Source organism: Bos indicus, chromosome 1 (genome assembly GCF_029378745.1).
Source record: "Bos indicus isolate NIAB-ARS_2022 breed Sahiwal x Tharparkar chromosome 1, NIAB-ARS_B.indTharparkar_mat_pri_1.0, whole genome shotgun sequence".
NCBI lineage: Eukaryota > Metazoa > Chordata > Mammalia > Artiodactyla > Bovidae > Bos > Bos indicus.
In genome coordinates, this window is record NC_091760.1 from 143,136,413 (window position 1) to 143,163,250 (window position 26,838).

Sequence of the window (26,838 nt, forward strand, 5' to 3'; positions counted from 1 at the left end):
GATGATAGGATTATTCAGAAGGGTCTTAAGAAGGAAAAACATGTCCTCAAGGAAGATACTCTGCTATGCTAAGTCACTTCAGTCGTGTCTGACTCTGTGTGACCCCATAGACGGCAGCCACCAGCCTCCCCTGTCCCTGGGATTCTCCAGGCAAGAACATTGGAGTGGGTTGCCATTTCCTTCTCCAATGCATGAAAGTGAAAAGTGAAATCGAAGTCGCTCAGTCGTGTCTGACTCTTAGCGACCCCATGGATTGCAGCCTACCAGGCTCCTCCATCCATGGGATTTTCCAGGCAAAAGTACTGGAGTGGGGTGCCATTGCCTTCTCTGAAGGAAGATACTGTATTGACTAAAACAAAGCAATAAAGAAAAAAACCTTTGTCCTTTTCTCCTCCTTGAAAACTCCAGACCCCTATCTCCTCCTCGAGAGCCCCAGACCCCTTTTTCCTCTCAAGGGCCCTGGACCCCTTCCTCCTTGAGGGCCCCAGACTCCTTATCAACCTACCTGAGAATTAGCTCTCTCATAACCCTCCAGGTGCCTCTGTCTATGGGATTCTCCAGGCAAGGACACTGGAGTGGGTTGCCATTTCCTCCTCCAGGGGATGGATCTTCCTGAGCCAGGGATTGAACCCGAGTCTCTTGCATTTCCTGCATTGGCAGGTGGATTCTTTACCACTGCGCAACCCAGGAAGCCCTTTTAGTTGTTTAAAGCCACCCAGTTTGTGTAATTTGTACAGCATAATTCTTAAGGGTCCTAGGATTTTCAGAATGGTAAATGAGCAAGGGCCTCAACTTTAAGTCAGTTCAGTTCAGTTCAGTCGCTCAGTTGTGTCCGACTCTTTGCGACCCCATGAATCGAAGCACGCCAGGCTTCCCTGTCCGTCACCAACTCCCAGAGTTCACTCAAACTATGTCCATCGAGTCGGTGATGCCATCCAGCCATCTCATCTTCTGTCATCCCCTTTTCCTCCTGCCCCCAATCTCTCCCAGTATCAGAGTCTTTTCCAATGAGTCAACTCTTCGCATGAGGTGGCCAAAGTATTGGAGTTTCAGCTTTAGCATCAGTCCTTCCAATGAACACCCAGGACTGATCTCTTTTAGAATGGACTGGTTGGATCTCCTTGCAGTCCTAGGGACTCTCAAGAGTCTTCTCCAACACCACAGTTCAAAAGCATCAATTCAAGTAACCAGCTGGTTACGGTAACAAATTCAATCAAAACTTTAAAAATGGTCCACATTAAAAGAAAATAATCTTTTAAAAAATCATGGCAAAATAACTTGGTAACTTTTAAAGAACTTGAGAACTTGAAGCAGAGGCTATTTCATAAACAAAGGAAAATAAAGAAATTTATTTGCAATGATAAAACATTTTAACAAACAACTAAGTAAGAAAAATTAGTGATACATCAGTAATTACTATGCTGGTGTCAGAGCATCTTTCTGATCCATCTCCTACCATCCTGGCTTTGCTTCATCTTATTCTAGCAGTTCTGACTGTCTGCCTTCCTCTTCTTCAAAACTGATGTTTCCTGAGAAGAAAAAAGGAAACGTGAGTGTATTAACTTTATTTCTATTTAAAAACTATTGATTTGCTTGCAGATCTTTTGTAACAAATATTAAACACATTATCAGGCAAATTCATGGAATGTTAACTTTATCTTAGACAGACTTATATAGTTTTTGTTTTGGTACCAGTAATAAAGTAGGCAAAAAATATTTTCAGAGTAAATGCTAAGATAAGAATATGCATGTCAGTGAGAGTAAGGTTCATCATTGTCTTTTGCCTATGTGCACTGATCAGTAATGAAATTGACGGACTATAATTTATAAACAACACTGTTGAAACTCTGGTCTCTATAAAGGCTGTAATCCACACTTCCCACCCTCCTTCCCCACCCCCATAATAGTGTTTATGTGAATTAATGATGAAAAATTAAACGTTGAAAGGGTTTACACTTTGAATGTGTATGCTATATATTTCTTTACAGAGCATTATTATAAAGTGTGATAAAGGTGAAAACCATGTCATAAAATAAAGCCACATCATTATCTACCAGGACACCCAAGTCATGCGGTATTTGGTGAAACCAAGACTAGCAAGGACAGAGTCAGAGAGAACACATGTCACACAGCTGTCCTTGTGCAGGACAGCTAAGAAGGTGTGACATTCCCAGGGTGGATCCCCTGAATGACCCTGGATCCCAGGGTCAGTTCCCCAGGCCTGACCCAAGGACGGCCTCCAGCAAAGGCAGAGAAAATGCTGTGCCCGCTCCAGGGTGCTAGTGCCTCGTCCCCTCTGCCCACCTCGATCACCGAAGCACAGGCTCACCCTGGTCTAAGCTGTCATATTGGAATTCCTCTCGGTCCTCTCTACTGGCGTCTCCCTCCTCGTCTCCAGGCCGCGTCGACTCTAACTCCCCCTCTGACACATCGGTCAGAGGCTGGACCTCCTCCACCATCTCGCCGCCACCTGAGATGGACAAAAGGAAACGGTATCAGCAGGTGCCTTTCAGCACCCACTCCTGCCTCCTGCTGACAGCAGGGCCCACCTCTCCATCAGGGGACCACCCCCAACTCAGAGTCTCAGCTCCACCCAGGCCTGACACCTGGTCCCCGGTCCCCATCACAGTGACAGGTTTAGGGATGGGCATCCCTTGTCTGATAATCTAATTCCCAAGGGTTTTTTGTTTTAAGTGTACAGTATATATCCCAGGGGTTTTGATGAGCATATGGAGAAAGAAGCCCTCTGTTTTCCAGGGTTCTTGAGCAGATTGGGTGACAATCTGATAAAGTCACTGAGCTTTGATCTCCAAAGGGAAGGGGGTACCACCAAGTAGAGCCAGTACACGGGAAAGTGGAGACCAGAGAGAAGACGCCTGATCCAGCCAGACCTGAGGTCGTCCTACCCGACTGCTCCAGTGGTATGAACCAATGAATTAGTGTCAGTATTATTCCACTTAGGCCAACTGGAGTTGATCTTCAATCCCTTAGGGCTTCCTTGGTGGCTCAGATGGTAAAGAATCTGCCAGCAATGCAGGAGACCCTGGATCAGGAAGATCTCCTGGAGAAGAGCCTGGCAATTCACTTCAGTGTTCTTGCCTGCAGAATCCCATGGACAGAGGAGCCTGGTGGGCTACAGTCCATGGGGGTCACAAAGAGTTGGACACAACTGAGCAACTAGGACTTTCAATCACTTGCAACAGAAGGGCTCCTGCCCAGTGTAACCTTTGATCCTCCACAGCCCTCTGAGGACTTGCCAGGAAGTCCCCTGTGATGGTCACAGAGAAGTGCTGTCCTTCAGGAAGGACCTGTCACTCCAGTTGCAGCCAGAGCCTTGCTCAGGTCATGCCCACAGCCAGTCACAGGCCAAGGAGAAGGACTCAGAGCCTGCTCCCCGAGAGCCCCATTCCCCTCACCCCCTTAGACCTCCATACCCTCAGCTCCTGGGGCCTCCTCCTGGCCTGGTCTGTCTGCAGCGGGCTGCTCCTGGGGGAGGGTCGGGGTCCACAAGGCCAGCTCTGTGATTTTGGTGGCTTTCCATTTTGGAATGACAGTTATCAGTGTCTCCTCCTCCTCCTCCTCTTCTCCTCTTTCCTAAGTTAAAACAATGTAAATTGACCAACATGCATGGGATGTTTACAGTACGGGTAGATGGGACAGGTTTTGAAAGGTGCTTTAACATTTCCATAACAGGATTCAGTGATCAGAGTAATTGCCAGTGTCAATGGTATAATTCAAGAGCTGAAAATGGAGCTTAAAACAACAAGGATGAGAAATCAAAGTGGGATCAGTACAGCTCCCGCACTCATTTCGGTGACAGTGCAAGAGGTTTTCAGACTAACATTTCCAGTTAAGAAATGGCCAGAACTAATGACTCTTTGCAACCATTCAGCTACATTTCAGCTCTAAGATTCTTCAAACATAACGAAACAAACACTGAAACCAAGTAGGACCCCGTGGGGCTCCTGGGCATGGATGTCTTTCTGTGTCCCCCATTTCTTGTTTGTAGGAAACAGACTCCAGCCTTTATGACCTTCCCTGAGTTCCCAAGGGCAGGTTCGGGCACTTGCAGGTTCAGGGAAGCTAATGGATGCAGAGACGAGGGAGGAGCAGCCAAGAAACAACAGAGCAGCCTTGGGGAAGGGGCCCAATTCTGCTTCAAGAGACACACAGAACTGTGTCTTTGAGCTCTTCTGCAGAACTGAAACCCTAACAAGTGGAAGATGTTAACTACGTGATGAAACATTCTTCATTCTGGAGAGAAGGTCATAGTTGGATAACCTGGAGAACCACAGAACTCATCAGGGGAACACCTGAGGCCAGGTTAAAGGACCGCAGGACCCGCACACACCCCATCCTTGTCAAAACCCTGCCCTTGAACCACTGCTGTGAAACTCCTCGCCAAATCCCCACCCCCCGCCTTGGGACACACTATGGAAGGCATTAGCTTGCTATGTCTGCCTTTGCCTGGCAAACCAGTAAAGCTAGTCTTTTCACCAAAACTCTGTCTCTGAGATTCAATTCTGCATGAGTGGACAGAGGTCAAGATTCAGCATCATCACTGTAAGCAAAAACCTAAAAACACCCAAAGACATCCACATAAGGACATGCAAGGGCATGGACTCCTAAGTTCTAGTCTCAAGGATTATGGAGAGATAAATAAAACACAGTCAAAGTAAACAAAGTCCATCAGTTCTAAATGTGGAATAGTTTATTTGTTGTAGTTCAGTTGCCAAATCATGTCCAACTCTTCGCAACCCTATGGACTGCACCAAGCCAGGCCTCCCTGTCCCTCACCACCATGATGTATAATTCCAACAGTGGTTAACAGCCGCATATGTCGATGTTGCCAAGCATATTGGTCTACTTCTCAGATGTGTAGACCAAGTAGACCAATATGCTTGGCAACATCGACATATGCGGCTGTTAACCACTGTTGGAATTTTGGGCTTACCAGGTGGCTCAGATGGTAAAGTGTCTGCCTGCAAAGTGGGAGACCCGGGTTCAATCCCTGGGTCGGGAAGATCCCTTGGAGAAGGAAATGACAACCCACTCCAGTACTCTTGCCTGGAAAATTCTATGGATGGAGGAGTGTGGTAGGCTACAGTCCATGGGGTCGCAAAGAGTTGGACGCGACTGAGCGACTTCACTTTCACTTTCTTTCTCAGATTTGTACTTATCACAAAATTCCAAAGATTTGAACATCAGTCCTATAAATATGGAAAACTTCACTGCCACAAACATGATAACATCTAACACACAGAGTGACAGATCCCTGCCTAATACTTCCCCTGAGTCACTCAGAAATAAACTGAACTCCTTGGTTTAAAAATGTGTACCCCAGGAAGGGTGACGCCAGGACCCCAGGACAGTGGAGCTCAGACTTCAGTTGTGCCACAATCCCCTGGAGAGGTTGTTCATGTACAGATCGCTGGCCCAGCCCCAGGGTTTCTGATTCAGGAGGTCTGGGGTGAGGTCCAGTAACCTGCATGTGGAACAGACTGCCAGGTGTTGCCAAAGCTGCAGGCCCGGGGACTGCACTGCAGAACTACTGTCTAGGGGGTGCCTGCTGTCTCGTCACTCGTAGGTGCTCACGTGCTCTCCCCACAAGATGCAGGCCCTCCTTCTTCCAGCTGCTGGAGGGTGGGTGGCCGCTCACTCATAGCAAAGTCCCTCCCGTGAACTGCCCTTGGCCAAAGCAAGCCGCACAGCCTAGGTTTCATGCCCCTCTCTGTCCACGGGCAGCCCACACCCAGTGACCAGTCCACATGGGAGTCTAAGGTACCTGGCCTCTGTTCAGAACATTTTTAAAAATTATTTTATTTATTTTTGGCTGTGCTGGGTCTTCCTTGCTGCTCTTTCTCTAGTTGTAGTGAGCGGGGGCTACTCTTCCTTGGGGTCGCAGGCTTCTCGCTGTGGACACTTCTCTTGCTGCAGAGCACCAGCTCTAGGGCATGCAGGTTTCCATGGTTGTGGCTCCTGGACTTGAGAGCAAAGGCTCAAGAGTTGGGGCGCATGGGCTTGGTTGCTCTGGGGCTTGTGGAATCTTCCCATATCAGGGATTGAACCCTTGTCTCCTGTACTGGCAGCTTCCCCACCAGGGAAGCCCTGTTCAGGACACTTGGAAGGGTTATCCCATTTCAGAGCTCCCACAGGGTCCCATCACAACCCAACTTTCCCTTCTGCCCGACTCCGTTTCCTATACTGCCTCAGGGCAATTGATCCCAACACAGATCCACAAGGCGAGTATCATCGAACAGTTTATTTGCCTATGAATGTAGAAAAAGATACAGACTCTGCAACTTACCACGTCAGTCAAGCGATACTCCCCGTGCTGTTCACATCCAATATCAAACACGTACTTTCCAGGGCCAACAGGCTATGAGCAAAGAGAAACCAACTTCATTCTCGAGTGTCAACGCCCGGTAGAAAGTACAAAATGTGTAAATGTGTATACAAAGTACATAGAGTATAAATGTGACCTGCATAAACTCTACCCAGAATCATGGAACTGGGGGAAATCCAATACAAATTAAAGATGGCTTTGTAAACTAATGGCTAATGGAATGCAAAGTGTAGGTCCCCTTACCTTTGTTAAAAAAAAAAAAAACTACATTTTATTTCTTTACAAAAGTATTTATGACAGAAATTTTACTTAGTCAACACCCACAGTCAAACTAGCTAGAAAAGGACTACTAATAAATAATTTTAAAATATTTATGGAAATATAGTTGATTTAAAAAGCAGAGACATTACTTTGCCAACAAAGGTCCATCTAGTCAAAACTACGGTTTTCCCAGTAGTCATGTATGGATGTGAGAGTTGGACAATAAAGAAAGCTGAGCCCCGAAGAATTGATGCTTTTGAACTGTAGTGTTAGAGAAGACTCTTGAGAGTCCCTTGGACTGCAAGGAGATTAGACCAGTCAATCCTAAAGGAAATCCATCCTGAATATTCATTGGAAGGACTGATGCTGAAGCTGAAGCTCCAATACTTTGGCTACATGGTGCGAAGAACTGACTCACTGGAAAAGACCCAGATGCTGGGAAAGGTTGAAGGCAGGAGGAGGAGGGGACAACAGAGAATGAGATGGTTGGATGGCATCACCGACTCAATGGCCAGAGTTTGCGCAAGCTCTGGGAGTTGGTGATGGACAGGGAAGCCTGGTGTGCTACAGTCTATGGCGTCACAGAGTCAGACACGACTGAGCGACTAAACTGAACTGAGAGTATGAACATATTTAGAGATACTTAGAAATAGGTATGCTATTTCATCAAGGAATCATCATCTATTTTACTCCCTGTTGTTAATATTTGTTATGCTGATACTTTGACAAAAAACACTGTGTAAACATATTCTGAGCTAAATCTTTATGTACAGTCTTGATAATTTCCTCAAAGTAAGTTTATAGAAATTGAATTTCTGGAGAAAAGTATGTATAGGTAGATAGATAATCTGATAGATTTTATCAGAATGAGCCTCTAGTAACTTTCACTCCCACAACAGCACTTAAGATCCCTTTGTCTTCAAACCCTTATTTTTTTCTGGGCATAACATTTGTTCTCTTTACATTCTTATATGTAAAAAAATAGAACCTCAGAATTTTAAGTCACATCTTTTACATTATTAGCAAGGTTTAATTTTTTTCAACATTTTTGAAATTTAAATCATGCTGATTGACATAAGTGCTTTACACATTACATGTTACAAATATCCCAAGCCCATTTGTCCTTTAGGTTTTAAATTTTCTTTACTGTGTTTTCTAATCTATATGGGATTATGTTTGTCAAGTGGGATCTCTTGGTTTTTCCTTTATATTTCTGTTTAGAAAGTCCATATTTCTCAAAAAAAAAAAAAAAAGCCTATTTTTCTGTCTGTGGCTTTCTGTTTACATTTAAATCTTTATTTCTTCTAGCAAGTATGGTTGGCCAAAACATGTGCTTGGATTTTCCATGACATCATATGGAAAACCCCAAATGAACTTTTGGCCAACCCAGTGTCTTCACCTAAATGCTGAAGGACAAACTCTGGTTTTTTTTCTCCCAAGTTGTCATCAGGCTGTCCCAGCACCATTTCTTGATTTCTCCCCACCATTTCTTTCAGCTGGAAATGACATCCTTTCAAGTGCTAAATTATTATATATGCTTGAATCTGTCTACTCTTTGACCTAAGTCCCTGACTATGTGTATCCATAACCTAGCAGCACACTGTTTTCGTTATTGAAGCTTTACAGTGTATTTCACAACTTTCCAGCAAGGATGTGAACAGGTAAGTCTCTGAAGGAAGACAGTCAAACTAGCAGGAGAAGTGTTTGAAGATGCTGAGCCTCACCAGTAACCAGTGAACTGCACATTAGAACTATGAGATAACATTTTTTACCCAATTAGGTTTGAAAAAAAAAAATAAAGACTAATAAAATCCAATGTTGGTGAGAAAATGTGATGAAGAGACGCCCATATTCTGTTGATCAGAGTATAAACTAGCTCAGCTTTTCAGGACAATCGGCAGTGTCTGGCATCATTTAAAACATCAACAGTTTGAAAAAAATACCAAATCTAGGAACACAGGCTGCAGCAGTAGGCTGCTGGCATTTGAATCCTAGCTCCACCACTTAACAGAACAACTTTGGGAGCCTCAGTTTAACCTGTCTTTGTTTTTGGTATACTTATACATCAATGGGGACACTTATTTTAAATTATATGAGTTAATACATGTAAAATACTTAGAACAGTGCCTGGCACATAGTAATCACTCAAAAAATGATGCAATATTATTAAGGTAGAATGAAACTAAGTTATATACAACATTTACTGCATCTAATCATCAATAAATCACCAGCATCTGTAAGAAAAAAAATATCAATACTTGTACATTCTCCAATTCCACTAGCTAACCAACACAAAAACTTCCAAATGTGCACAGATAGAAGATGTTTCTCTGGGCATATTTTTGTGTCCTGATAACAGAGTGGTCCTATTTATATAGTTAAAATCCCCACACTGCACTTCTGTATGAGCTGTCTATATAAGTCTGTACCTCCAGGCCGCTTGAGGTGGGTGGGGAAGAGTCCAGAGGAGGAGTGTTTTACAAGTGGAACATCCTGGTGTGTTACCTGTGCAACTTTAAATCTTCTACTAACTGGCAGAATGAAGTCTCACTTTCATTCTCATTCCTCAGGTTGGTTTAGGTTCACCATATTCATTGATTCCTCCCAACCAACTTGTGTTAAATTCTCTTTCCTCCACCCACCTCCCTGTGCCAAAAAAATATCAAAGGAGAATTTTGCAAGAATGACATACTCAGTGGAGAAGGAACTGGCAACCCACTCTAGTATTGCTGCCTGGGAAATCCCATGGACAGAGGAGCCTGGTAGGCTATAGTCCATGGGATCACAAAGAGTCAGACACAACTGAACGACTAAAACAGCAAACATGTTTAATGTATAGATTTGAGGAAAAGCTGCCTGCACTAAAGAGACTACAAGTAGAATCTGTAATAAGGGCGTGAATTATACGGGAATGAAAACTGGAATCTGGGGCAACTTTATTAAATCAGTTGGATGTTCCCTATGTCAACATCTAACACCTTTCATTTGCTTCAAAAACTTTCTTTTTGTGGAAAGTGTCTGTTCAACACCTGATCAAAGCTATAGCAGATGCAGGGTGGTAGGTAGGTTCCAAATGATTCAGGGTTTCTCTGCATCCCACCAGGGCTTGGGAAGTAGGACAAGCAAGGCCACAGAATCCTCCAGACAGAGATGATCAGTCGTGGGGACTGTGAACTGGAAACCTCCAGGCCCAAGCCAGGAGCAGCCCTCCAATCCCACCGCAGCCTGAAGTGGGTGGGCTGGCACAGAGCTCAAGGGAGGAATTCATGGGGTCTTCCTTCCCAGGCTCAGGCTGTGGCCCTCTCAGGAGAAAGAAAGTCAAAACGTTACATGCCCAACTGCTCAGTCATTCAAACAAGTAAGTATTTCATATCCAATTTACTTATGAGACCAAGGTCAAGATGCCCCAATGCTATAAGGATTTCCATTGCTGGGAGGCTGTGTGAATGTTACAGGGATGCAGAGACCCGCCAAGCCTCCCCTGCGCCCACCCTGTCCTTTGTGGGTAGCAGAGAGGCTCAGCTCTGTCTCCCGGTCTGGAGAGGGTGGACGGTTTGCCTGGGTTTGTCCTCTTTCCTGCTCACACATACTCACAAGCAGGGCAGGGGGTGGGGCATGGAGGGTGCTGCTTATTTCACTGGCAAATGTCACTGCCCATTGACTTACGTTTTTGTTCAAGAACTTGCCCTGGTACCTGTGGTTCAGGTGGATGAGCTCAGCTGCGCCCTCCTGTTGGCCATTCACCCAGGTACCCACGTACTTGCTGCCCGTCTCTGCATAGAAGTAGGTGCCCTGCCCATGCCTGGTGAAGACAAGGAGCACAACACACTTGGTTCTGCTGCAGTGAAAACCCTTCCAGGTTTATGAGACAGAAATTTAAATCCAGGGGGCCTAGGCTGATGTGGCTCACAAACGAAATGGCTTCTATATCTGGGCTCATTCAAAACACATCCTGTTCACAGTCCAGGCATGGCTGGGCACCCCTGCTGGGCAGTGGCAACCTCCTGCCTGTCAGCTGGTTGGCTCAGGCAAGGGGCAGGGCTCCCGGGAGCTGTGACTCAGCCCCAGCAGGTTGTCCTGTGTCCTCCATGGCTTGGGGCCCTTGGGCCTGTTTCCCGGGGAATGCACCTGACCAACAGGGCATTGCCCACAGGCTCGCCCTAAAGCTATGAACCGCAGGCCGCGCTGCCCCGTGGGCTCCGGTCATGATTCTGTTGCTTAGTCACAGTCGTGTGCTCACGACGTGAACCAAGCTGTGGGTCCGAGGGGGAATCGAACCTTTGGTGGGCAAACCACTCTCCGGTGTAGGTGTCGTTGTTGATGTAGTAGTACACGCCGTGGCCGTGCCGCAGGTCGTCTGCCCACTCCCCTGGAGGGACCGCACACACGTGTGTGTATGTACATATGTATCTCCACATATGCACATATTTTATCATACATAACATATATCTTGTCGTACGTAATAACATATATAAATAGAAATGTTGTTCAAATTAGATTAACATCTACACTGAAATCAAAATGACCACAATGAGATTAGGCTCATAAGGATTTAAAAGAATTCAATTAAATCCTAAATTAAATTGCTTTGAGCTGATTTAAAAAGCGGATGGAGCTATGTCTGGAGCCAGTTTTCTAAGATTCATGAAACAAAGCAAAAGAGAAATCCCATTGCTAGAAGGAAGAGCAGCGACACTCTCCACTTGGGTCTCGGGTTCCAGCAGAAGTCCCGAGGTGGCCTCGGCTCTGGTTTCACGTGGCCAGCGAACAGGCTGCTCCAGCCTGCCCCCTGAGAAGGTGGCATCCGAGCTAAGACACGCCGCTGTCACACAAGCGACATTGTCCCTCGCCTGCATTTACTGAACAAGTACCATCGGTTAGCCCTGGCTCTGAGCATCTCACCTGTGTGAATCCATCTGGTCCTCACACTGAAGAGGAGGAGGCAGAAACGAGGCGGAATGACGTCCCTGAATAAGGTCACACCTATTGTCACCCCAGCATCGGGGTTGGGCTCACAGACCTTTTTGGAAATCTGATGAAAACTAGACAATTTCTGCCCAGAAAAGCAGCCCAGAGCCTAACCTTTGCACGTGGTTTGCGAAGCTCACCACCCACCCCTGCCTGTCGGAGCTGCCTTCATCTGTTGTTGGGATTGACTTCCCTGGTGGCTCAGACAGTAAAGTGTCTGCCTACAATGTGGGAGACCCAGTTTCAATCCCTGGGTGGGGAAGATCCCCTGGAGAAGGAAATGGCAACCCACTCCAGTATTCTTGCCTGGAAAATCCCATGGGTGGAGGAGCCTGGTAGGTTACAGTCCATGGGGTCGCAAGCAGTTGGACACGACTGAGCGACTTCACTTTCACTTTTCACTTGTCATCACACAGGTGACAGTGGTCGGGGGAGCAACAGTGAGGTTCATGTTAGGGGGCAAGAATCTTCCTGAGACATGACTCTGCCACGTAACACAGAGGTTACAACTACGGCAGAGGTAGGAATGCCTCCCAGAGCAGAAGCCCTCAGTGAAAGAATCATCATATAAACGACACCGTGTTCATCAGAAGAGGGGCTGGTCAGAAACGGAAAACAGCAAAAACGACTCCAAGGAGAAGAATGCCACCAAGCACCAACGGCCTCGGTCCACCCTACTACCCCGGGTCTACCCTCACCCACAGCTTCCCTACACCCTACCCCCCCAGCAAGAAGGTTTGCTTCGTGGTAACACTTCACCTTCATATCTCGATCCATCTGGGTAGATGAACGTGCCTTGGCCGTGCTTCTGGTTTCTAACATATTCTCCGATGTACCGAGCACCATTTTTAAATTTGTAGATCCCCTGAAACACAGTGATGATATAATTTATATCACTCCTGGATTTAATGATTGCTAATAGAGCATTAAATTGGGAAAACCACCCACTCAAGTCACCGATTCTGACCTGGCCGTGTCTTTTACCATGCTCATAGTTCCCTTCATAAATGTCCCCATTGGGCAGTCTGGCTTTCCCGTGTCCGTGCCGTTCACCTGCCTCATTCCGTTCCCCTTCATACTCCTGGACAGAAGATAATCACAGCTACTCTTTATTAAGCACTAACCATGTGCTAAGCATTTCGTGAATTCAATAGTATTCCACTGAACTTTTCCAACCCTTGACCTTGTCTCCCAGGCTCCAGGCCTGGGAGACACGGAGCATCAGTCCAAGCCCACACAGCTGGTCCCTGTCCATGGTGGACATTCACTCTCTCCCTCCACTTTATTATGACAATCCTTTACACTGTAAACAAAACCAACCACTTGGGGGAAAATGCAAGATGGTCCAAGTTGTGTTCTTTACAAGGACATGTTTGAAGTATTAATAGCATTTGCAGGTGGAGCAAGTCCTGAACCCACCTTCTTCCAATAATCCATAATTTAAAATACAAGTCATCCCTGGGTATCCGTGGCCTGAAGACAGCTTTGACCTTGAGGAAAGCTCTGATGTCAGGAGAGGAACAGGGGGAGCTGAGGAATGAATCAGGCTCAATGGTCAGCTTGAGTTTCCAAACTCAATTCAGTTTAACTGATTTTTAAACTCAAGAGGCTTAAGGTTCAAACACTCATAGCCCAATAGGGAAATAATTACATATCTATCTTTATAGTGGGCTTCCCTGGTGACTCAGACGGTAAAGAATCTGCCTGCAATGCAGGAGGCCTGGGTTCGATCCCTGGGTTGGGAAGATGCTCTGGAGAAGAGAATGGCAACCCACTCCAGTGTTCTTGCCTGGAGAATTCCATGGACAAAGGAACCTGGAGAGCTATAGTCCATGGGGTTGCAAAGAATTGGACACGACTGAGTGACTAACACACACATACATACACACATCTTTAAAGTAAATCAATAAAAAACAATACTAGCTTCTCATTTCCCTATTGTCTCTATCCTTCATAAAAGACATGTTTCTCAAGCACCTAATTACATGGGTGTAACATGTAAATAATAAACAATGAAATAGCAAGGGCACAGAGAATGATCTGACCTGGAATTGGATCTGGATAGACATTAGCACAAATTCAGACACATTAAATCAAGGGCTTTGGGGAAAAAAACATTTTTGCATTTTTTGTTCTTTTCTAGCACTGTTTGGCTCAGAAATTCATGCTCAGAATATAAGGCAAATTTTATAACCTTACAAATTTGTTTCAGGGTTAGTCTAAATCAAAATGTATAAAAGACTCCTCTTCCTGACCCAGAGACTCCCAAATATACCCAAAACGAGCCACAAGGTTGGCACCTTTCTCAGTCCCTTGGACAACAAGGAGATCAAACCAGTCAATCTTAAGAGAAATCAATCCTGAATATTCATTGGAAGGACTGATGCTGAAGTTGAAACTCCAGGATTTTGGTCATCTGATGTGAACAGCATTGGAAAAGTTCCTGATGCTGGGAAAGACTGAGGGCAGAAGGAGAAGAGGGCATCATGGAAGGGTCGGAAGAGCCCAGCTTGGGATGACCAGCCATTCAAGGAAACTGCCTCCGTGGAGGGTAACAGCAGGACGCTTCCAATGCCTTCTATTCGGAAATCTTTGCCTTTAACGGGAGGAGGAAAGGTGGAGGGGGGAGCGAGAAGGGATGTGGTAAGAGGACGTCATAACGTTTCACCTTTCAGAGCCAACTTGCAGGACGCAGCGCCCGCTGTGGCCAGCATGGTCCTTGTCTTTGGCTGGGCCTCCCGGAGGGACTTTGGCGGGCCTCCAGGCCGTCCCACTCTCTGAACCCGGTTTCCAAGGGTCCACGCAACCCTGGGAGCTCCTCCCTTACCCGGAACTCTCACCCCAAGATCATTCTCTCCCTCCTCTTCCAACTCCTCTGAGCCCAGGTCCGACATGGCTTCGCCCCAGTCTGGATGTCCGCTGCCGCCTGCGCCTTTCTAGTCGGTAGGTACCAGCTGCTTGCACCACCGCGTCCGCCGTCGCCATGGAGACGCGACCGGGCTCTCTCCCTCCCAGCCCTTGAGGAGAAGCTGGGAAGCACCGGAAGGGTAACCGTTAACCTTCGGGTGCTGTCATAGCAACGGGTCGCAACTGCCAGTCGCCTTCTGGGGAGAGGGGCGGGGCCTGGGGCGGGACGGCTTGGGAAGGAGCCAATGCCTGCCTTCAGGTGCTGTCATAACAACGTAAGGAAAGCCTCGGCCAATCGTCACCCACGGAGGAGGGAGGGGGCGGGGCCTGAGGCGTATTGGGTACCCACCTTCTCTCTTCCCTGGACACCACATGGCTGTCCCCTTTAACCAGCGGCTGGGTGATGCTGAAACGAGAAGGGGTGGAGGAAGCTCATAGGGCCAGCTCTGGAAAGGCCTCGCCCCCCCTAGAGGTGGACACTGACCTTTCTTAGCCCTGGCCCTTGGTTCCTTGGGTCTCTCCATAGGCCCTGCCTGCCCCTCATCACCTTTCTGGACTCTTCTGACCCTTCCATGTTGGTAGTCCACAGAGATGCGTTCTTCGATATCTTTTCTTGTGTTTGTAAGCATCTTCTCCTGACTCAAGGAGTCAGCTCCGACTCATTAGCAGATGCAAGGCTACCCTGATGCCCGTCAGGGTTTGACACCCCTCCTCCATCCCAGATGTGAGACCAGTCTCCTGGGAATTCCCAGTGGAGCTCACTCCCTCACACACACACACACACATTCACACTCATTCCCACTCTTAAATGGGCCTCTCTTCCTAGCTTCCCTCCAGTTATCTGACACTCGGTCTGCCAAGGACCCCTCATGATCTCCTTCCCAGTTCCTCTTGTCACCACCCTGATCCAGGCCGTCTCCCCTTGTTAACTCTGGCAATAGGCTCTGATTCAGCCTGTTTGTCTCCAGACTTAGGCACTCTTAACCACTTCACCCTCCTCCTCTATTTGGAAACCCACGTGCAGACCAGACTGCATGCAGACCACTGTATTCACTGTCTCCATATTCAAACCCCAAGTCATCCTCTCAGCCTCCTGGTCCATCAACACCTTCCTATACTTGTTACATGATTCAGATAAAAGCAAACCATGAGCACAGTCCCCAGTACATCCTTCACTTCCCCACGTCTGTGTCTTGGCCTATGCCAAATGCTTCCCCTGGAAGTCTTCCTTCTGATGGCCTTGCCTATAGTCAGAGCCATTCTTCAAAGACTGGCTAAGGAACCACTTCCAGAAAAAGCTCCAAATTCATGATAAGGATGCCCCCAGGGAGGAAGAGAGGGACAGGGTTGGAGAAAGAGGAAAGGACTTCACCTCTCTGTATCATCTATTATCTATCTATCCATCTGTCTATCTAGTTTAAAGGTCTGAGCATGACAATATGCAAAATTTAAAGTAGTGAGTTTTTGTTAGTATATATTAACCATATTTCTCTGTATTTTTAATTTTTTACTCTAAATATTGGACACCTTCCGAAAAAGGAAAAGAGGGCAGCAGAGTGTGGGATGGTTAGATAGCAACGCATGGAGTTGCAGTCTGTGGAGCCGTGTTATAGAAAGCTGCCTCTGCCTTTTCAGCATCTGTTTTTCTCTGTGTTGGCTTCTTTCTCTGGAAGCTTTTAAAAATAAATAAATAAATATTGGACACCTTCCACCTGCAGCTTCTTCTGATCCTTCAAGTGAGTTGTTCTCGCTGTCTTTCTCTTAATTCCCATTGTACCTTGAGCCATCTTTATCATACACACAGGACAAGCTCTGTCTCACGTCACAGTCATCCAGGTGGTTGTCTGATTATTGGACACTCAGGAGCCACATTGCCCTCATCTCTGCCTCCCCACAGCACCTAGAAAAGTGTTTTGCACACAGTGGATGATCAACCAAGCCAGGGAAATCCAGTCCACGTGAGCCTTTAGATCCCCGAGTGAGACGCAAATATGTTCTTCCTTTATCACATATACTTGAAAGCATCTCTATTTTGCATGTGGAAATAAAGACCACCCAATGAGAGCAAGCAAAGACTTTTATTCGGGGCTTGTTCTAGCAAGAGGGTCAGTCATGATCACTTATATTTTGAAAGAGACTAAAAAGCAGGCAGAGGAGTGGGGAAACTTTATAGAGGAAAAAACGTAAGAATTTAGTATCCTGATCGGAGGCTGAGAGTATGGGGGAAGCTGCTGGAGGGCTCAGGAGAACCCAGGCATCCTATGTGATCGGTGAGGGTAGAAATTCAGCTTTCTCTGATTGGCCCTAAGGTGGAAATGGGGGCAAAAATTAGGTAAACTCTCAGCTATTAATCAAGTCTTGGCCATTTGGTGGTGCATGTGTGCTCAGTCGTGTCTGACTCTTTGTGACACCATGGACTGTAGCCCGCCAGGATCCTCTGTCTGTGGGATTCTCCAGGCAAGAATACTGGAGTGGTTTTCCATTTCTTCCTCCAGGGGATCTTCTCTACCCAGAGATCGTCTTCTGTGTCTCCTGCATTGGCAGGCATATTCTCTACCACTGAGTCACCTGGGAAGCCGCATTTGGAGCCTATTGTTAAAGGGGTTCTTATTTGCTCCTGGATCAGTTAGAAAAGGACTGACTTCCTGGGAGTCTGGCCTACAGTAGGGTGGTTTCCTGGGAGGGTTACTGTAGATAGTGGGTTGGTTTCCTGGGCTTGCTGCTGCAAGTTGTGGATCAAAATTCAGTTTTTAATTATGGTTTGGCCACTGTACATTTGTATATCTAATTCTTAATGTGTTTTTGCAAATTATACAAATAATGTGTTTTATCTTAAATCTAAATATTGCATGGTATTCTTAGTGGCTTTTAAGGTTTAATAACTTTTATAATAATAATATTCCCAATTTTTAATTATTTAAATCTAATACTTTAAAAAATTGATCTGCTGCTGCTGCTGCTAAGTCACTTCAGTCGTGTCCGACTCTGTGCGACCCCATAGACGGCAGCCCACCAGGCTCCCCCGTCCCTGGGATTCTCCAGGCAAGAACACTGGAGTGGGTTGCCATTTCCTTCTCCAATGCATGAAAGTGAAAAGTGAAAGTGAAGTTGCTCAGTTGTGTCTGACTCCCAGTGATCCCAGGGACTGCAGCCCACCAGGGTCCTCCGTCCATGGCATTTTCCAGGCACGAGTACTGGAGTGGGTTGCTAGTGCCCTCTCCAATGGAGGGAAAACAAGTCTTAAAGTCATCTTCATTTAGTGGAAACATTACTCACCTAGAGCCAAAATGCCCAACTTTAAAGTCTGGGATTGCACAGCCTATTAGCTTTGGTGACCTCAGGGAACTCCCCGGTCCTCTGAGCCTCAGTTTCCTATCCTGCTGTTGTTGTTCAGCTGCTAAGTCGTGTCCGACTCTTTGTGACCCCATGTACTGCAGCATACCAGGATTCCCTGTCCTTCACTATCTCCCAGAATTTGCTCAAACTCATGTCCACTGAGTCATTGATGCCATCCAACCAGCTCATCTTCTGTTGCCCCCTTTTCCTCTTGCCCCCAACCTTTCCCAGCATCAGGGTCTTTTCCAATGAGTTGGCTCTTCCCATCAGGTGGCCAAAGTGTTGGAGTGTCAGCTTCAGCATCAGTCCTTCCAGTGAACATTCAGGGTTGATTTCCTTTAGGATTGACTGATTTGATCTCATTGCTGTCCAAGGGACTCTCAAGAGTCTTCTCCAGCACCACAGTTCAAAAGTATCAATTCTTTGACCCTTCTTTATGGGTCATAAAGCCTTCTTAATGGTCCAACTCTCACATCCCTATCCTGTTAACTGAAGGGAATAAACCCTTCCCAACTCAAACAGTTGCCCTGGGGATCAAAGATGACACTTTATTAGTACATTATTTATTATGCTAGCTATATAATGCTATCAACAAAGATATTACAAAAGAATCACACATCATTAATAGAAAATTCTCATACCCACCTCCCCTTAAAGGTATGTTGTGGGATGTTGCTGGAGAGGGAAGCAGTGACTGAGGAAACACAGAGTTTGATCTTACTGGCAGCATTACAGAGCCCAAACCCATGATGCAGATATCCAAATAATCCCAGGTCTTCCAGAACACACAAACCTTTCCCTCTGAAACAGCTGCATAATGGAAGGTTGCAGTCTTAACCACATCCCAGACCCAAATCCATCACTCTTCAAAAAACAAAACAATGTACAGGCAAATTAATGCACAAGACCCTACAATTATATTGTTTGTTACCTGCAAAGTTAAAAACACTGTAAACACCCAAATGAACAGTATTTCTTGTGGGAAAAAGTGGGGACTTCAGAAGGACTGATTGTGATTTTCTTCTTTATATTTGACAGATGCCACATTTAATTCAGTAGACCATGTCTTTTTTAATAAAACCTCAAAACATTTTCAATATTAGAAATCTGGAATGAAATGGAAATACAATCAAGAATATGCAACTAGATGTTAACTTTTCTGCACATAAAAAAAAATGTCAGAAATTCAAATTTTCTCTCACAATGCCAGGAAGTAATAATGTTCTGACTGTGCTGGCAGTGTTTGAGGAATTTTATAGGAATTGTCTTATTAAATAATCACTGTCATTTCCCCATTGTACAGCTAAGGAAAAGAAGCCACAGAGAGGTAAAAGACATTGCTCAAAATCACACAGCCAATGGGATTCAAACCATGCCATCTGACTCAAGCTATTACTGTTAATCACTATACTCTACTGCTCTCCCCCCAGATCTCTGATTTAAAGGAATAACTATGGTTTTCTGGAAGTGACCTTAAGTTAAAGAAAGTGAAGTTGCTCAGTCATGTCCAACTCTTTGCAACCCCATGGACTGTAGCCCACCAGGCTCCTCCGTCCATGGGATTCTCCAGGTGAGAATACTGGAGTGGGTTGCCATTCCCTTCTCCAGGGGATCTTCCCGACCCAGGGATTGAACCCAGGTCTCCCGAATTGGAGGCAGACACTTTAACCTCTGAGCCACCAGGGAAGCTCTTAAGAGAGAGGAAGTGACCTTAACCATCTACCAAGTGGAGAACCACTGGCTCAAAGATCCTTTGATTAAAAAAACCAGAAAGTGGTTTAAACATACCCTGCTCTGGATCACACCATAAGCAGCTGGATGTCTAGCCATTGAATTATTAGATCCTAAAACTTACAATTTGATTTATGTCTTAAGCAAATAAGTCAGAGTCCCCCTGCCCCTCAAAGTCCCTTGTGGCTCTGTTGGTAAAGAATTCTCCTGCAATGCAGGAGACCCAGGTTTGATCCCTGGGTTGGGTAGACCCCCTGGAGAAGGAAAAGGCAACTCACTCCAATATTGTTTGGAGAATCCCATGGACAGAGGAGCTTGCGGGGCTACAGTCCATGGGTTAATAAGAGTCAGACATGACTTACTGATTAAATCACCAACATCCCTCAAAAATATCTTTCAGTCAATCTATAGTAATTTCACTACCCTGCAGGTTTAGCAGTTGTCCAAATAAGGCAAAGTAAGGTAAACTTCAGGACTGGACCCCCAGCCTCCTGCAGCAGCAACTAGCCCAGAGATTGCTTCCAGAAAGAGGATGCTGTCTCTCAGGTCAGGCTGAGAGCCCCACCCACCCTCTCCCTAGGGAGACCAGAAAAGGCATCATTAGGTCAATGGGACCTCAGGCAGCCTCAGCCTCTGTGACCCTTAACCCCCAGGTGATAAGCAATCATTTGGTGATCACAGAAGCAGAGTTTTCCAACTCCGGAGGCCTGCAGAGCTTTCCAACTCTGGAGGCCTGCAGAGCGCTCACACAGCGAGGCCATCACTAGGAGTTTCTTCCCAGGAAAAAGGAGGAAGTTCTCTTCTACTTCCTCCCCTGGCCCCGGAGGCACTTCCATAATCCCCCAGCCAGCCGGCCCCTCCCATCACCCCCCGGGAAGGGGTTCCCGTCCTCTCCCCTTCCCCCACCCTTGCGCAGATAAAGCCTCCGCGGGAGAAGGGAGGGGCGCGGCGGCGGCGGGCCCTTGGGTGAGTGGAGAAGGCCGGGACCACGGTTTCTCCGAGCTCCTTCCCCCAGGCAGAAGTTAACTTTTTGCTTTTCTTAAATATAAATGAGAGACCCTCCTCTCTCTACCTCCCCCACACCCAGCGAAAAGGAGTGAAGGAAACCCGTCGAAGGTTCAGCGCTGAGGAGCTGAGGAGGGTGCCTTGTGCTTATAGGGTGGGACTGCCCCGGGGGAGGAAAGTGTCCTGGAGGCCTCCTGGGGGTCCGCTTCCGAGCTTCCACACCTTTCTGACTCGCCTCCTTGCCGGGTCCGGCTGCCAGGCAGTTGCCATGGCGACTGGCTGAGTCGAGGCCCTTCCCTACTTGAGAATGCTGTGCTCTGCTAAGTCGCTCAGTAGTGTCAGACTTTGCGACCCCATGGACTGCAGTCCGCCAGGCTCCTCTGTTCAAGGGATTCTCCTGGCAAGAATACTGCACTGGGTTGCTATTTCCTTCTCCAGGGGATCTTCCCAACCCAGGGATCAAATCCAAGTCTCCCACATTGTGGGCGGATTCCTTACCGACTGAGAAAAGTCAAGTCCCTGAGGACTGATGCAAATAGGGTTGGTTCCCTGTTTGTTTACAAACTGCTCAGATAAAAACCACAGACTTTTCACCATAATGAATTCAGGCCCATCTTCACTGTGGAAATGGAAGGTTGTTTATTAAAATACTTATATTCTTGAGTATTGAACTCCTCAGTTCAGTTCAGCCGCTCAGTCTTGTCTGACTCTGCAGCCCCATGGACTGCAGCAGGCCAGGCTTTCCTGTCCATCACCAACTCCCAGAGCATGCTCAAACTCATGTCCATCCAATCAGTGATGGTACTCTCATCCTCTGTGGTCCCTTTCTCCTCCTACCTTCAATCTTTCCCAGAATCAGAGTCTTTTCCAATGAGTCAGTTCTTCCCATCAGGTAGCCACAGTATTGGAGTTTCAGCTTCAGCATCAGTCCTTCCAATGACCATTCAGGATGGATTTCTTTTAGGATTGACTGGTTTGATCTCCTTGCAGTCCAAGGGACTCTCAAGAGTCTTCTCCAACACCACAGTTCAAAAGCATCAACTCGTCAGTGCTAAGCTTTCTTTATGGTCTCACATCCATACCTTACATCCATACGTGACTACTGGAAAAACCATAGCTTTGACTAGATGGACCTTTGTTGGCAAAATAATGTCTCTGCTTTTTAATATGCTCTCTAGGTTGGTCATAGTTTTTCTTCCAAGGAGCAAGCATCTTTTAATTTCATGGCTGCAGTCACCATCTGCTGTGATTTTGGAACCCAAGAAAATTGAACTCCTATATATGCACAAACACACACTTAGAGGTGTACCTACAGATAGATATAAAAACACAGGCACTGCAATTGCTTTAAAAAAAAAAATAGAGTTTCTATGGCATTTAGTGGGTAGGAGTCAGACCCAAATTTGAAATCTTAGCTTTGTTTGCTTCTTTCTGAATAAAATGGTGGTAATAGTTCACTGTCCTTTTAGGGTTGTTGTAAGGTCTAAATAAGATGTTTATAATGAGCTTAGTGTGTGCCCAGCACATAGTAAAGCACCTGGTAAATACTAGCTATTATTATTAATAATTACATTGCTGTTGCTCAACAATAATAGTAAATGTTCACTATTATTGTTAATAACTGCACTTTGGTTACTCATATAGAAACAAGCACATTCTGTTCATCAACAGGTCTTTGGGGAGGTTTTGACTCCAGATTATCTTGGTCATTTTCAATTGTGTCTTCCTGGAGAAGACCAAACTGCCAAAGATGGTTCAGCCAGGTAATTGTGACAGTCAGAAGTTACTCTGTGAACAACAGATGATGTTTAATGCTTATATTTAATACCACTAATACCCATAAGGGTTGAAAGAGACAGAAGTTTCTGGAAATATACAGATAAGTAGGTTTCTATGGGTAAGGAGCTCTTTTAACTGTTTGAGGTTATGTCTCTTATACGAGTACAGCTTCCTGGTGGCTCAGATGGTAGAGAATCTGACTGTCATACTGGAAACCTGGGTTCAAGCCATGGCTCGGGAAGATCCCCTGGAGAAGGGAATGGCTACCCACTACAGGATTCTTGCCTGGAGAATCCCATGGACAGAGGAGCCTGGCGGGCTATAATCTATGATTATCACTCTTATAAGCGTGGCAGTTGACAAGAAGGAAATACACATCCCTAGAGACATTACTTTGCCAACAAAGGTCCGTCTAGTCAAGGCTATGGTTTTTCCTGTATGGATGTCATGTATGGATGTGAGAGTTGGACTGTGAAGAAGGCTGAGCGCTGAAGAATTGATGCTTTTGAACAGTGGTGTTGGAGAAGACTCTTGAGAGTCCCTTGGACTGCAAGGAGATCCAACCAGTCCATTGTGAAGGAGATCAGCCCTGGGATTTCTTTGGAAGGAATGATGCTAAAGCTGAAACTCCAGTACTTTGGCCACCTCATGTGAAGAGTTGACTCATTGGAAAAGACTCTGATGCTGGGAGGGATTGGGGGAAGGAGGAGAAGGGGACAACAGAGGATGAGATGGCTGGATGGCATCACTGACTCGATGGACATGAGTCTGAGTGAACTCCAGGAGTTGGTGATGGACAGGGAGGCCCGGCGTGCTGCGATTTATGGGGTCGCAAAGAGTCGGACATGAGTGAGCGACTGAACTGACTGACTGACTGACCTGTTAATGCCTTATTCTAAAATGAATGTCCTTCCCTGGTGGCTCAGATGGTAAAGCATCTGTCTGCAATGCAGGAGACCTGGGTTCAATCCCTGGGTCGGGAAGATCCCCTGGAGAAGGAAATGGCAGCCCATTCCAGTACTCTTGCCTGGAAAATCCCATGAACAGAGGAGCCTGGTGGGCTACAGTCCATGAGGTCGCATAGAGTCAGACATGACTGAGCGACTTAACTTTCACTTTCCCGACTTGCAGATAAGAAGCTTGGTTCTGCGTCTGATATTACCTGTGACCTTGCTATGACCCGCAGTGATGGTGGTAGGAGATCCTATGGGACAAGGGGCTGCACCTTTCAGGGCCAGACGAGTCTCTCTGAGTAAGGAGCAGAGGAGGAGGGTGCAAGCTGAGTGACATGTACACACTTCCCAGAATCAGGCTGCCCAACCTGCCGGAGGTCATAAGGGTCAAATAAGATGTTGAGGATGAGAATGCTCTGGAAACGCCAGATGCTGGGGAAACGTAACATGTATGTTTAACTGATCTTTTGAAGTCATTGATTGTATAATATTTGATGCATACAGAAGAATACATATTCAGAAATGTCAGTGATGTAACAAAGTCACTCAGTGAACACCTGGGAACCTCTCCCCCAGCTAAAGAAATGAATGAAGAAATGAGGAAAATCATAACCCTCTGAGCGCACAGGTCTCTGTCCACACCTCAAATCCGACTCTGCTGTAGAATTCAGTTGTATAGGATGAAGGGTTACTGGGCGGTGGGAAGAAACCTTAAGACTATAAACACCTACTCCCGCATTGCCTTCTAGAACTCCAGTCCTGCCCACTCCAACAGAGTGACTGATCGCTGCTGCTCCCCCGCCTGCTGTAAGTCATTTCTCTTATCTGCTAATTTTCTGGGCAAAACAGTGTCTCAGAGTGCCTTTACTTTGTATTTCCCTGATTATTTGTGGAGATAAGGACCCTCCCTCCCCCACCCCAGGGCTCCTTCTCCCTCTACGTTAGCTATTGCTGACTATTTAGATCACATTTCTCCAAGACACCCTCATGGATCCTTGTACGTTGTTGCTTGTTCTCTGAAACACAAGACCCATGTTCTCTACCTGGGGAATAGTTCTTCAGCTTTACTACAGTAATTCCCCTACATACGAACCTTCAAGTTGTGAACTTTCAAAGATGCAAACATGCATTCCATCAACGTCAGGCGTGAGTGAAACTGCAGCTTGCCCTTCGTCTCCTATTGCTGGTGACCCTTCAGCTCTATAATCTCCCACCTCCTCTCCCTCCTGCAGTCAGTAACTGTTCTTGTCTGTTCACTCAATGCCAGCCCCCGTATGTCAGCTGTTGTCCTGGACTACTGTACTTTTCAAGATACTGTTCTATAATACTAACATGTTTTTCTTTATTTTTTGGTTGTTTCTTTTGTGGATTATTTGTGTGAAAAGTATTATAAATCTATCCCAGTAGAGTACTATATAGCTGATTGTGTTCACTGGGTACCTGGACTGAATTTGTTGTACTTATGAACAAATTGGACTTGGAATGGAACTCATTCATACATAGGGGACTTACTGTAACTTACCTAGATGTCACTCTGGGGGCCGCCTCTCCTGATGGCGAGACGCCTCTCTGGCTCCTTCTGACCCCCCTCTGGCTGTGGTTGTTGCCCCCCCTGCCTAGCTATGACTTGTGTTTCTGGGTCAACCTCCCTAGGGGGACCAGGGCCTTGACCCCTGCAATCTAGCACAGAGCCTAGACTTGGATTATTAAAATTACTAAATGCTCTCAGAAAATTGGGAAAATACAGTAAAGTATAAAGAGGTAAGTAAAGATGACCACTAACCCTGCCTTCCAAAGACTTCTCGTATCCTCCTCCGCTTATCCTCCCAGCCTTCTTGAATGGGGATGTATTTGTATTTAATTGGAGTTGTTTTATTTTTCACTTACGATTATGGGGTAATGCACCCAAATGTCTTCAAAAGTGTTTTCAGAAACAATAGTATTTCATCTTAAAAATTCCTGTCCGTGTCCATGCTCAATTCTGTCTGACTCTTTGTGAGCCCACCAGGCTCCTCTTTCAATGGAATTTTCCAGGTGGGAATACTGGAGTGGGTTGCCATTTCCTCCTCCAGGAGATTTTCCCTACCCTAGAACTGAACCTGCCTCTCCTGTGCTTCCTACATTGGCAGGCAGATTCTTTACCACTGACTTACAGGGTTCTCTTCAGTTCATTCACTCAGTCTTGTTCAACTCTTTGTGACCTCATGGACTGCAGTATGCCAGCCTTCCCTGTCCATCACCAACTCCCAGAGCTTGCTCACACTCTTGTCCATTGAGTCAGTGATGCCATCCAACCATCTCATCTTCTGTTGCCCCCTTCTCCTCTTGCCCTCAATCTTTCCCAGCATCAGGGTCTTTTCCAATGAGTTGGCTCTTTGCATGAGGTGGCCACAGTATTGGAGTTTCAGCTTCAGCATCAGTCCTTCCAATGAATATTCAGGACTGATTTCTTTTAGGATTGACTGGTTTGATCTCCTTGTGGTCCAAGGAACTCTCAAGTCTTCTCCAACACCACAGTTCAAAAGCATCAAGTCTTCAGAGCTCAGCTTTCTTTATTGTCCAACTCTCACATCCATACATGACTACTGGAAAAACCATAGCTTTGACTAGATCAACCTTTGTTGGCAAAAGAATGCCTCTGCTTTTTAATATGCTGTCTAGGTCAGTCATAGCTTTGCTTCCAAGGAACAAGCATCTTTTAATTTCATGGCTGCGGTCACCATCTGCAGTGATTTTGGAGCCCAAGAAAATAAAGTCTGTCACTGTTTCCCCATCTGTTTGTCATGAAATGATGGGACTGGATGCCAGGATCTTAGTTTTTTGAATGTTGAAATTTAAGCCAACTTTTTTCCACTTTCCTCTTAAAATTATTTTGACTCAATCAAGATTTGATATAAAAGAATGAGTGAAAATGTTCAATACACATTTGAAGGATGTAGAGGTGGTACTTGAGGAAACTGTACTCCAGTGTGTTACTAAGCAAATGCTGTTTCACGTGTCTTCTCTGGGTACCTGCTTCCCCCGGCTATGGAATGACCCTCAAAAGCCCTTTCTCAGCTGTAGGTTCTGGCCTGTCCTCTATGGTTCTGGCATCCCTGCTTGTCTGTACGTCTCTCTCTCTTCCCCGGGTCTGGTTTTTTATGTTCTAGCTGCTAGGACAAGCCTCTAGGCAGTCATAAAGCAAATGCAATCATCAGAAGACATAAACAAGTCATTACCCTCTCCCTCCCCAAAGAGGAGAGTCAGGAGGTGACTAGAGTGAGCTATGTCCTAGTGATCTAGAAAAGGTAGCACCTGGGGGAGCCCAGGGCCAAGCCTTCCAGTGACCAAGTGAGTGCCGAGGTCATCATTGGAAGCTGTGGTGGGAGCTGGCACTGTCACCCCTGGGTGAGCAAGGTGGATTCAGCTGCCTGGGCAGAGAGCCTTCCCGTTCACAGCCAGACTTTCCCAGGCTCCATGTTGGCTGGGAAAAGATGGGCTTGGTAGAGAGAACATGAGTACAATTGCCCCTCGGTTTCTGTGGGGAGTTGGGTCTAGAACCCCACCTCCAGC

At 46.3% G+C, this 26,838-nt stretch overlaps 2 protein-coding genes across 5 annotated transcripts in view; one reads left to right on the forward strand and one right to left on the reverse strand.

Annotated features, from left to right (window-relative positions):
* Positions 1-1,318: 1,318 nt before the first annotated feature.
* RSPH1 (radial spoke head component 1) lies at positions 1,319-14,529 on the reverse strand. Of its 2 annotated transcripts, XM_019963017.2 has the most exons (9): positions 14,416-14,529; positions 12,543-12,656; positions 12,335-12,440; positions 10,886-10,976; positions 10,274-10,409; positions 6,308-6,379; positions 3,435-3,594; positions 2,330-2,470; positions 1,319-1,529 (listed from the first exon to the last, which is right to left on the reverse strand). In XM_019963017.2, exons 1-9 carry the CDS (start codon positions 14,467-14,469, stop codon positions 1,477-1,479), a joined length of 927 nt encoding a protein of 308 aa, XP_019818576.2. In that variant the 5' UTR covers positions 14,470-14,529; the 3' UTR covers positions 1,319-1,476. The 2 variants fall into 2 exon arrangements, with proteins under 2 accessions (XP_019818576.2, XP_019818586.2); XM_019963027.2 differs by lacking the exon at positions 12,543-12,656 and having other exon boundaries at positions 14,416-14,523.
* The window catches only part of SLC37A1 (solute carrier family 37 member 1), a 102,684-nt gene continuing 90,251 nt past the window's right edge, over positions 14,406-26,838 (forward strand). Inside the window, exons 1-2 of one of the 3 annotated variants that reach the window (XM_070795364.1) lie at positions 14,406-14,518; positions 24,036-24,093. The gene's annotated coding sequence lies outside the window, so the exon portion shown is untranslated. Of the gene's footprint in view, positions 14,519-20,473; positions 20,516-24,035; positions 24,094-26,838 lie in introns of those variants that run through there. The other 2 variants (XM_070795353.1, XM_070795379.1) reach the window with 2 other exon arrangements.